The sequence below is a fragment of the Bos indicus x Bos taurus genome, chromosome 10 (genome assembly GCF_003369695.1).
Source record: "Bos indicus x Bos taurus breed Angus x Brahman F1 hybrid chromosome 10, Bos_hybrid_MaternalHap_v2.0, whole genome shotgun sequence".
Classification (NCBI taxonomy): Eukaryota; Metazoa; Chordata; class Mammalia; order Artiodactyla; family Bovidae; genus Bos; species Bos indicus x Bos taurus.
The window spans coordinates 86,165,260-86,177,611 of record NC_040085.1 but is presented as its reverse complement, the minus strand read 5'-3'; the positions used below and the strand labels follow the sequence as shown (position 1 = coordinate 86,177,611).

Sequence of the window (12,352 nt, the reverse complement as noted above, 5' to 3'; positions counted from 1 at the left end):
CCAGACTTGGCTCCTGTTTCTCAGAAGTAGACTCACTTTGATGAACAAAGATTTGCAATCATTAAAGATTTCTTAATAAACATTCTACATATACTCAAAAAATAGAGTTTTAGGAGTTAACCCAATGTTGAAGATGGAGAAATACGTGCTGTTTTTTAAGAAGAGCACTTTAAAAGACATCATTCATCTGAATGCATAGGTTTCATATTTTAAAATGTTATTTCACATTTATATTCATGTTTTTAATCCTCAGGGCTTACCACAGATTAAATGCTTAATTAAATGGTTGAGAACTGAATTAAACTGACCTTTAAAAACAAATCTAAGAAAGTAGATAGACCTTGGGCTTTGGGGAAATTTTAATGTTTTTAACTTGCTGTTATGTTGCTGCAATTAGTTAATTTATACAGGAATTCTGAGGGCTGGTCCAAAGCATCGTCGCCTGCATTTCCTAGTCAGGTTGTGAGGTGGAGGTGGTCTAACAAAGCCGCACTGATACACAGCTGTCCAGAATCAGGATTTCTGAATTCAAAAGCAGTTCTTCCCACCCACAAAAAGGGCACAAAGCCATGGGAGGTCTGATCCACACAGGGCTGCGGCAGGGCTTCCTGGGAGCTATCCGCTGGAGATGAGAGAAGGCTGTCAGGACCAGTCAGGCACAGCTAGTGGCGATTTAGGGGAAGTCTGGAAACGACTGTAGCCTGCCTCCTGTGAACTCTGGAAACACAGCAAGAAGCGCGCAGGAGACTGCAAATTTAGAATGAGACCTGGGTCTGTCACTTCACAGTAGGTGATCCTGAGAAATTCTCAACCTCAATTATCCTCAGTTTTCCTTGTCTGTCAAAGTATGATCAATTGATACCTCATCAAGAGGTTGCTGGGAGCACAGGGTAGCCAGACATTTAACACAGTGAGGTGTGGACGCTTACAAGACCGTGTTAAAAGGTCTTCCGAGACCTGAGAACTTGGATTTACCTTAGGTAGTTGTGGAGAACTTATCCTGTTTGTTGGTCTGTTTTGTTTGAAACAGTTACACAGTGAATTTAATTCCAGCTCGAAGATGTCCTGGGTAAGGACTGCAATGCACAGGGATGCTCAGCACCGAGCTGGGAAAGGTAAGTAATTTTTATAGGTAAGTTAATTTTTCCTGAACTAGAGTTCTTGAATGAAGATGTGAGAACTCCTAATTTTGGCATTTCTGTTTATCCAGAATTGGTTGAGAGACCTAGGCAATAAAAATGTTCTTTGTTGGAGTTACATTTCAGAAGATTAAATAACAATCTTTATTTGTTTGAGACCTACGTGAGGACACGTAGGTCTCAGAAAGGGAAACAGTGAAGGAAGAAAAACATAGTAAAGAAAGAACCAAAGGTGCAAATTTTCACTGAAACTCTATCCTACCAGGAAGATGGGTACGGATTTTGCTGTTGGACACATACCCTTTTGTGTTTACAGTTTTTTGAGCATCAGCTTCAAAGAAGCAAGGACTTTTGCAGGAACATAGAAATAGTCATCTGAAAAGGTAGTGGGCCAGCCGTGGCATCCCCACTTCTAGATTTCAGGAAAGTTGAGGTTCCCTCATTCAGAGGTTTATCAAATGCCTATCAGGCCCCACACTGGATGCGAGAGAAAGACCAGGCTCCAATGGAGAGGGCTGCTTGTGGTATGAGTCCTTAGAGAAAAACGCCAAAAGGTGGAGGTAACGTTCTGTAAAGAAACTGAGACTGGTGTTTATGTATGATGCGTGGCCAATGGCACAGGGGAAGCTTTTACAGGAGATGCAAATGGCCCTGAGGTTTGGGACCGAGCCGACTACACCCCAGTCTCTGCTGTGTGGTCAAATGAAATGGCTAAGGAGCCTCTTGTTTCTTTAAGAAAGCTCTCCTCCTGTTTGGAGAAGGACGAACTGAAATGCTCCACTCTGAGTAGAGTTCCAGAGGTTGAGATTGCCTCACAGGGTCAAGACTGCTGGCCCAAGACTACTTCGAAACAGTCCTTCAAAGAGTTGTGTGGAGTCTTGGATCAATTTTGCTGGAGGATAATTTGATCAGGTTTGGATACATTGGTGAAGAAGATGCAATGTGACCCAAGAAAGGAAGCTGGATAACAATCCACACCAAACACCCACCGAGCCTGAACGTGAACAGTGGTACTGAGACCAGTCAGGTGGGGATCATTTGATGAGGCCCCAACTTTACTTTGTGGTTAATTTGACCAAAGAAGGGAATTCTTTATGGCTTGGGAAATTAACTTATCTTTTATACCCCTATGAGATCTCCTTCCTGAGAACATTTTGCAAATTTCCCCAGTAAAGCATTTCCTTTTGAGCAACTCAAGAGCAAAACCCATTCAAACTCTGGAAAAAATGATGATATAGAGAAGGACTATGTTTTCTATCCAATATCCCATAGTAGGAGCTTAGTAATAGTGATGACACAGCTAAAGTATGAATGCAAAGCATTAAAAGCCCTTATTAGGAGCACTGTTTTCTACTTCAGGGACCTTGGGACAGTCACTTAAATTTGCTTTAATCCAATTCTTCCTCTGTTCAATTGAGATAATGGATACAGGATATTGTTTTATAAGGTCTGCAGGCCAAATGTGGCCCACTGCCTGCTTTTGTCAATAAAATGTCGTTGGAACATAGCTGCTGTGCTCATTAATCTGTGTATTGTGGATGGCTGCTTTTGCCTTACAATGGCAGAGTTGAACAGCTGCCACCAAGGCCATGTGGTCTGGAAAACCTGAATGGCCATTCACAGATAGAGTGTGCGGACCATTTCTGTAAGAGACTACCCTTTGTCTTGCTGCCTAAACCACTGTGTCAGCTGCAGAGCTCCGCACCATAAGGTGCCACTCTTATTTAACTGTATGTAACCCTTGGCAGACCAAAGAGCAACATACTGTGCGGCAGTGTGGTTCTTGGATGGCCTGTGGGAATATGACAGTGACCCAGATAAAAATTCCAGAGTTGGCAGGAGTGGAACTGGCCATACTCACAGTGTCAAGGTTTCGTTGCACAGGCCCTGAAAAGCATTCGCAGGGATTGAAGTCATGTAAGGGTTGTCTGTAATTTCACTGAAAGAGAGGAACAAAAACACTTGGTGGAAAAAAAACACCTCTGGAGCTGGGCTTTTGCTGTACATATGCACCCAAATATATAACCTGACATGATTCCATTTTATCTCATTTCTTTTTAGGTGTTGTTGACTCTTAGCTGCTGGTGGCTCAGAGCTCCGGTGAGGCCGTGAGAGCTGACCTAGGTGGACATGCACTCAGAGCCCCACCTGTGCAGTGAGCTAGTGAACTTTGTGTGGGGGCTGAAGTTCCTGAAAGTCCTCATGTGCAAAGGGAGGACTCACGTGACAAATACTTTATCCAGAGCAACTCGTTTCCTCAGTGTGTGGAATCCCCAAAAAGGGTTGGTAGAATGGGATCGATGGGTATCATTTCATGATTATTATTAAAGTGTCATTCACTTGAAAAACACTGCCAGGCAGATGTTCCTGGAGACCTTTTCTGTGTTCTAGTTGCTGGAAGATGGGTTATATTTTGAACAGAGCTCTTCTGTACCAAAGGAGCATGCGCTTTTTTTTTTTTCCTAGCAAAATCCCAAGAGTTTGGATCCTATCATCTTATTGATATATTTTGCTGATTCCAAAGTATAAACTCAACCTGTAACTCTCTCTGCATATGTCCTTTGATGCCCGTACAACTAGTAAGACACTTGACTATGTCACGGGTTTTGGAAAAGAGCACTTGTCCCCAATCAGAAGTCCCAGGAAGTGGTTGGAGACCACTCATGACCGCTCCTGGGACCCTCCTCAGACCAAATCCCTTAGGTTTTCTATTCCTCAGCTTCCTCGTTTGTATAGTGTAACAACTATAACTTCCTTTTATGTCTTGTAAGGTGGTTAAAAGGAGCAAACATGATAACACATGGGAAGGTGTTTGAAAAGCTATGTGAAGAATAAAGTGTCCTCAATATCATCAAATTTCCTTCTATTCAGTCACTCCCATCAGCAAACACTCATGCCACAGGTTCTCCTATTTAGGAAAAAAAAAAGAGACCCTTTTCTCCTTATTCCATGTGCTCCAACTACTGAGACATTTTTCTGCTTCTTTTTAATAGTAAAACTTCCCGAAAGAGTTCACCATCTCTAATTCCCCCTTCCGAATCTCTCTTGAGCTCACTCCAAACAGACTTCTCCACCCAGAGAGTCCCACTTTTCAGAATCACAGTCCCCCATATTACTAAACCCAACGGGCATTTCTCAGTCCTTGCCTGACTTCATTCATCAGGGCGATTGTCACAGATGATCGCTGCTTCCTCCTCGAAACAACTGCTTCACTTGGTTCCAACCATCATCTACGGCTGCACCCTAATTCTCATTAGCAACAAGTCAATACTGCCGAATATTGCCTGTGTGCACACTTACAGTATGAAGAACACATCGGTGGAATAGATTTTGGTCAGGTCGGGGAATACTCTAAGTCCAGTGTTGAAAATGCCACTACAGTACATGAAAAAGAAGAAAAAAAGAATAGAAACAAGGTAAGAAAATTAACACATAGGAAGTAGAATAATGTAACAGCTGAATGTGTTCTGACGTCAGACTAGGATCAAATCCTAACTCCTTCGTCAATTATCTGAGAGACCATGGCAAGCTCCAGCCCTTGGATGGGACGATGCTTCTCAAAGTACAGGAATTTACCCAGTCCACCAGCGTCAATACATCTATTCTATTTAGGAAAATCTGGGGATTGTTTGAGCCATGTGGGATTCCTAGAAATAGGAATTCAGGTTACTTTGTGTGTGTGTGTGTGTGTGTGTGTGTGTGTGTGTGTGATTACCTTGTTTTAACTGGAGGGTATGATGCATGTGTCGGGGGAAGGGAGGGTGGAATAAGGGAAGGATGGAACAGGAAGACAATCTAATTACCAACTCCATGCCAGGCTCCCTTTTGCAAACTCTACGTTATATTGTGTTGGTTATTTTACCAAGAATGATACGCCTATGGCAGCCTCTTGAGAATACCACAGCAGCAGTACCATAAAAATATGTTCAGACAAGGAAGGAAATCAGTCAAAGACAATGTCTTCACTTTCCAAAGGTTGTATCATCAGGGCAAAATGTCAAGATAAAAATGTGCATAAAACAGCATGACTATAAAAGCTCAGGCTCCAGATGCCTCCCAGACTTAGTTGGTCTAACTCTGTTGTAGCTACTAGAACACGGGCAGTGGAGTTACGCTTTGTTTGAGAGCCTTGGCGTGCCATGCTAAGAGCTCGTCACTGCCAGTAAACCTTTATAGAACATCTCCAGCAGAGAAAGCTCTGGTGCCCCTTCTAAGGCAAATTCTGACCTGATTCCTAGAGGGGAAGCACATGATTTGAAGAGGAAGCAGGAGCCTGAGGTCTCAAAAAAGCAAATGGGAAGCTCCAAATAACCAAGGAGAGAAGTAACATTCCATAAGGTATATCTGAAGAACGGTAAATAAACCCATTCAATTGCAACAGCGCTTCATATGGAAGAGCAAGGGGCAAGAGCCTGAGAGTTAAGTGGGGACTGTATTGGAAAGGGCTGGAAATGCCATTTTAGGGACTTGGACCAAGATCTCTTTATTCTTCAAAACCCCAAATGAGTCCATCTCCTTTTTGATGTCTCCTGTAATTACCTGGACCCCCAGATAAAGGTAAGTACCTCCCATTTGTCACTTCCCACTATTCTTCTAGGGGAGGAAATTTTCAATTTCATAGATAAATCTTCCTTTAAAAAATGGTAAGCTTCTTTGAAGGCAAGGACAATGTTTTATTATCCAACATGTTCCCCACCAAGCCTTGCACAGACTAGGGAACCTGATGTCTACTAATCAAAGAGTTACTAAAGGACTGAAGCTCAGAGTCCACGCAGGAGCAATTGCCTTGTGCTGTTAAGTTTTTATTGGGCTTCCCTTGTGGCTCAGCAAATTTTTATTACTTCCTAGATACCCCGTCAGTATCCCATCCGTGTCCTCTTCTGTTCCCCTGGCGTCTCCCACCCTTACCTCTTCAACACTGAACTGTTTTCCATTCCCCAAATAAGCCACGTGGTTGCACACTTGTGTGTCTTTATCATGCTATTCCACCCACCCGTATCTCTCTTCTCCCCTTCCTGGGTAACCTCTACTCATCCTTGAAGAGACTTATTTCATGGAATATATTTGGATATATACTTTTATTTAAAGTCCCTAGATGGCAATGAACTAATATGTGAATAGTGATTGTTTCTGGGTATTGGGATGAAGGTTAACTTTTTTTTTCCTGTGTAATGTTTTCACATCCTAATCTTTTACAGCCCATGTGAGCAGGAAAGGAGGCAAGAAAGGAGGGCGCCCAGAGGACCTGAGCGTATGCACACACATCCGCTGAACACGCTTTGTTGAGCAGACAGGCAGTGAAGTACAACAGAGGACGAAAACGTGTGGTCCCCGCTCCCACTGAGACTGCAGTTAGCTCACAAGGTGTCACCCAAGCAGAAAGTGCTGTCCCTCTCTGTTGGGTGCCCCTCCCAACCTCTCAGAGATTAAGTGTCGCCGTTTTTGGTTCGTTTTAGTGTAACAACCACTCTAATATTGCAATACCTGTTCCCTAACAAAATTGACCGGTGGGCTCTCAGAGGGTATATTCATTTAAAGACCATGCGTACATGAGGGCGTTTTCTCTCTCAGGTCTCCTGGGGCGGACTCTGGTCCCAGCACGAGGTGCCGACTTTTGAACAGGTTTTACTTCATTTGGCTGCGCTGGGGCTTAGCTGCAGAGTGCGGGCTTCCTCGAGTTGGGGCGAGCAGGGTCTACCCTCGAGCTATGGTGTGCGGGCCTCTCATTGGGGGGGGTCCTCTTGTTGTGGAGCACGGGCTTAGTTGCCCTGCGACAGGTGGAATCTCCCCGGACCAGGGATTGAACCCACATCCCCTGCATTGGCGGGTGGATTCTCAACCACTGGACCACCAGGGAAGTCCCTTGAATAGGTTTTAAAAATGTGACTCACTTCACCTGACACCTTGCCTGAAGGGAAGAGGTGGGGAGTAAGTCACAGGATGTGGTGTGTCCCAGGCCACCCAACCACTCACAGCTAAAATGACCCAGGTCCACATTATCCCGGGGATATTCCTACATTATAATTCTCTTTTTTTAAAAAAGGGCAGGATGGGATAGGCGTTAATACTTACAGGAACTTTAGAAGGGGGAGCTCTTTTAGGGCGCCAGAGTCTATGTAAGTTAAACTTCTGGTATTCCGAATCTCTCTGTAAAAGTTATAAGAAACATAGTCACTATAATATAGTCATTTCTGTTCTTATGAAAGATAAAACAGTCTTAATCAGGTTTAACAAGGGTTCATGAGAAGAATACATATTTCCTTGGTGCCCAGGGACTTTTTCTGCCAGGAACCAGTCCCACCAACAAAAAGCTACTTTTTGGTTCTCTCAGGGACATAACAGCTGTTCAGCCTTCTTCCATCATTAACTTAGCTTCGATCCATCTAAATTTTGGGGTGACCTTTCTCTTATCCATAGCCTCAGAGACTTTTTTTTCCTTTTAGGTTTAAAAATCTCTCCAGTGGTCTGTTGAGAGCAGATATCTTTACTATTGATAATAACAAGTAACCTGGCCATGGGGAGTGGGGGATTGCATGGATTATATAATGGATAACAGCACAGGAATCGGTCGGTGAGGTTCCTCTGTCCATTGCTATTTCAGAGGCAGTACAGGTAACGAGTATTCTTAATTCACTTGGGTTTATCTTCATATTGTTGTTGTTTAATCGGTAAGTTGTGTCCAGTTCTTTGCGACCCCATGGATTTGGCATGCCAGGCTCCTCCGTCCATGGGATTTTCCAGGCAAGAATACTGGAGTGGGTTACCATTTCCTTCTTCAGGAGAGCTTCCTGACTGAGGGATCAAACCCGCACCTCCAGCGCTGGCAGCGGAATTCTTTACCACTGAGCCACCAGGGAGGCCCTTCTCTTCCCACGTGTGCTTAGTCGCTCAGGTGTGTCTGGCACTTTTGTGATCCCATGGACTGGAGCCTGCCAGGCTCCTCTGTCCATGGGATTTTCCAGGCAAGAACACTGGAGTGGGTTGCTGTTTCCTTCTCCAGGGGATCTTCACAACCCTGGGATCAAACCTGAGTCTCCTGTGTCTTCTGCATTTCAGGTGGATTCTTTACCCACTGAGCCATCGGAGAAGCTGTTTTCCTATACAGTTATTTAAAAACACTTCAGCATGTGTGATAATATCATATAGGTCTATAACTTACCTACTTAGGTTTATATACATGCTATCGAAATGCACAGCTAGCATCAGTGAAATCAGTGCCTGTTAGAAATAGGTTCTCTCTGGTATTAATAGAAGTAAATATATTCAACATGTGTAAATTGGTTAAGAGTTTAAAGGCCCTCCCCAGGCTTACATGAAGAAGGTAAGAAAACTTAGTAAGGCCTACAGTCTGACCCCTTCTGAATGGCACCTGAGGCTTGATTCCTAAAAGGAACCTGAATCTAATGGTTGCTGGTAACAACTGGAAGACAGAATCTGGCCTCTGGGATTTTTTAAAAATAGTTTTGTTGAAGGAAAGTTTCCATAATTTTATGCATTGCAATTTGATACAATTAGATGATTTTTAGTAAACTTGTAGAATTGTGCATTCATCATCACAATTCAGTTTTAGAACATTTCTATCAATGATAAAAGTAATCATATGCATACTTGCAGTCAATTCTCACTCCCTGCCCTCTTCCTAGAAAGCACGGATCTCCTCTCTACTTCTAAAGTTGCCTTACCTGGACATTTCATATAAATGGAATCATAAATACATTGTCTTCTGTGTCTGATTTCTGTCATTTAGCATGGTGTCTGTGAGGCTCATCCGTGTTGTAGCATATATCAGTAATTTGCACCTTCTTATTACCTTTTTATTTTATTACTGAATAATTGGATGGACCTAAGGAAAAAGCAAGAGAGTTCCAGAAAAACTCTATTTCTGCTTTATTGACTATGCCAAAGTCTTTGACTGTGTGGATCACAATAAACTGTGGAAAATTCTGAAAGAGATGGGAATACCAGACCACCTGACCTGCCTCTTGAAAAACCTATATGTAGGTCAGGAAGCAACAGTTAGAACAGGACATGGAACAACAGACTGGTTTCAAATAGGAAAAGGAGTACGTCAAGGCTGTATATTGTCACCCTGATTATTTAACTTATATGCAGAGTACGTCATGAGAAATGCTGGGCTGGAAGAAGCACAAGCTGGAATCAAGATTGCCAGGAGAAACATCAGTAACCTCAGATATGCAGATGACACCACCCTTATGGCAGAAAGTGAAGAGGAAATAAAAAGCCTCTTGATGAAAGTGAAAGTGGAGAGTGAAAAAGTTGGCTTAAAGCTCAACATTCAGAAAATGAAGATCATGGCATCTGGTCCCATCACTTCATGGGAAATAGATGGGGAAACAGTGGAAACAGTGTCAGAGTTTATTTTGGAGGGCTCCAAAATCACTGCAGATGGTGACTGCAGCCATGAAATTAAAAGACGCTTACTCCTTGGAAGGAAAGTTATAACCAACCTAGATAGCATATTGAAAAGCAGAGACATTAGTTTGCCAACAAGGTCCATCTAGTCAAGGCTATGGTTTTTCCAGTGGTCATGTATGGATGTGAGAGTTGGACTGTGAAGAAAGCTGAGCACCGAAGAATTGATGCTTTTGAACTGTGGTGTTGGAGAAGACTCTTGAGAGTCCCTTGGACTACAAGAAGATCCAACCAGTCAATTTTAAAGGAGATCAGCCCTGGGTGTTCTTTGGAAGAACAAAGCTAAAGCTAAAACTTTAGCTAAAGCTGAAACTCCAGTACTTTGGCCACCTCATGCGAAGAGTTCACTCAGTGGAAAAGTCTCTGATGCTGGGAGGGATTGGGGGCAGGATGAAAAGGGGACGACAGAGGATGAGATGGCTGGATGGCATCACTGACTCGATGGATGTGAGTCTGAGTGAACTCCGGGAGTTGATGATGGACAGGGAGGCCTGGTGTGCTGTGATTCATGGGGTCGCAAAGAGTCGGACACGACTGAGTGACTGAACTGAACTGAAGGTGAAATCTTGGCCCTGCCGCTTCTAGCTATGTGACCTTGGGCAAGTTCCTTGACCTCTCTGAGCCATAATTTCCTAATTTGTAAAACAGGGACAGTATTAGTGCCTCTTTCGTAAGACTCTTGTGGAGAGTAAATAATGTCTCTATGAGGTTTCACGTGTGTACAGTAAAGGCTCTATAGGTATTAGTTTTGTTACCGTTTTTCACCTGAGCAGAATGAAAGCTGGAGCAGGCATTGGAGACCTCAGGTTGGGGGCGCTGCAATATTTGTAAAAATTCAAACAAACAAGCAAAAAACCCCACAAGGTGTGACATTTGATGAAGTACAGCAAACATGCAACAGACTCTTGGAAAAGAGAGAGTGGCATTAACTCTCAGAACAGAAACCATCTCCCAGCTCAGTTTACTGTTTCTTGCCGGTGTGACCTTACCAGTCTCGTTTCTTCATTAGCATCATTTTGTCAAGGAAAATAACTTTATTGTTCATTGTGGGAACTTCTTGAAAGACCCATCACCACTTCAACAGTGTATATCCCAAGACACCATCACCTCATCATCTTCCCATTGTGTTAACTAACCCTAAATTATCATGTCATGACCTTTACCCAACCAAGACCCTGCAGGGAGAGACCCACTTTAAACCAGACTGTTTACATTTCGTTCTGACTTGAAACTAAGCGTCCTGTGTCCCTGATACTCCTTCTATGCTGGGTAAATGGACTGCGGGCTGTCCCTCTGCGTGGGCTCCTGGCCGCCCCCGCTGCGCCTCTAAGACCATCAGCTGAGTCAAGATGCTCTTCGTGGGGAGCAATAAACTCCTTGCCAGAGCTTTCCATTTGCGGGGAGGGGTTGAACTGCTGTCAGTCAAATGCAAACTAGTTAGAAGAGTTTGAAAACTCTCCGAGTATGGTTTGCCGTCTGGAAAACTGCTCCATGAGTGACTGTTGTTGAACAAGCGAACTTAAGTGAGTATCCCAAGAGAATGTCACAGCGAAAGGGTATAGCCCAGCTGAATCCACTTTAGAAGCAGCGAGAGAATTAAGGGAAAATAAACACCGCTGTTGGCCACAGCTGATTAAATGAGGCTGGCAACCAACATGGTGGCTGCAAGAGAAGAAAGAGGTGGGAGGGAGGGGGGGAGAGACACAAAAGAGGAGACGGGTTTTTCAGTAAGAATGAAAAAAAAAAAGGAAAAATGGACAGGAGATATCAAAAGAAAACACCAGGCAAAAGAAACCACTTTCTGAGGTAAGTTAACACTTCCTCACGAATGACTTTTTAAAAATTTCTGCTGAGGGAAATATAGACATTGTATGAAATCATTTATATGTGAAATCTAAAAATTGCCAAACTCGGATAGGGGCTGCGATGGGGCTGTGGGCAGGGGACTGGGGAGATACTGGCTAAAGTGTACAAGCTTCCAGCTGTAATAGTAGCAAACTCTGAGAATCCAGTGTACAACATGATGATTATAGCTAATAATACTGTGAGGGCAATGGCACCCCACTCCAGTACTCCTGCCTGGAAAATCCCATGGATGGAGGAGCCTGGAAGGCTGCAGTCCATGGGGTCGCTAAGAGTCAGACATGACTCAGCGACTTCACTTTCACTTTTCACTTTCATGCATTGGAGAAGGAAATGGCAACCCACTCCAGTGTTCTTACCTGGAGAATCCCAGGGACGGGGGAGCCTGGTGGGCTGCCGTCTGTGGGGTCACCCAGAGTCAGACACAACTGAAGTGACTTAGCAGCATATCATTGAAAGTTGCTACTAGAGATCTTAAATGTTCTCAAAAAAGAAATGGTCATTATGTAACGGGGTGGAGGTGTTCCTTCACGCTATGGTGGGAATCATTTTGCAATATGTGAGTATATCAAATCAACGGGCTGTATACCTTAAACTTCCACAGTGTTGTATGGCAATTATACCTCAATAAAGCCAGAAAAAATAAAACCTCAGCTAAAGCAAGGAACGGGTGTGGACTGTCAGTAGTTTAGTTAAATGAAGACAGATGTCAGAAATGAATGCAGCTGGTATAACCTTTAAAAAAAAAAAAAAAAACAAGGGAGGTGTAGGGTAAGTACCAGAAGCGTGTGATGAAAGAAAAAGGGTGAAAAAGAAGTACAAATTTGAGTGAGTTCCAAGAATGCCTGTGAGGGTGAAGTTGAATCTGCAGTTATGGCCCAAGCATGCAGGAGGCTAGATGTGCTTCCAGGAAGCTG

General features: G+C 43.5%; 1 protein-coding gene across 1 annotated transcript in view; it reads right to left on the bottom strand.

The window, feature by feature from the left end:
* The window catches only part of TSHR (thyroid stimulating hormone receptor), a 150,157-nt gene that overhangs the window by 46,450 nt on the left and 91,355 nt on the right, over positions 1–12,352 (bottom strand). The window contains exons 4-6 of the mRNA XM_027552584.1: positions 7,212–7,286; positions 4,440–4,514; positions 3,001–3,078 (exon numbers count right to left, since the gene is read on the bottom strand). Of these exons, the coding sequence (XP_027408385.1) occupies positions 3,001–3,078; positions 4,440–4,514; positions 7,212–7,286 (228 nt within the window). The remainder of the gene's footprint in view (positions 1–3,000; positions 3,079–4,439; positions 4,515–7,211; positions 7,287–12,352) is intronic.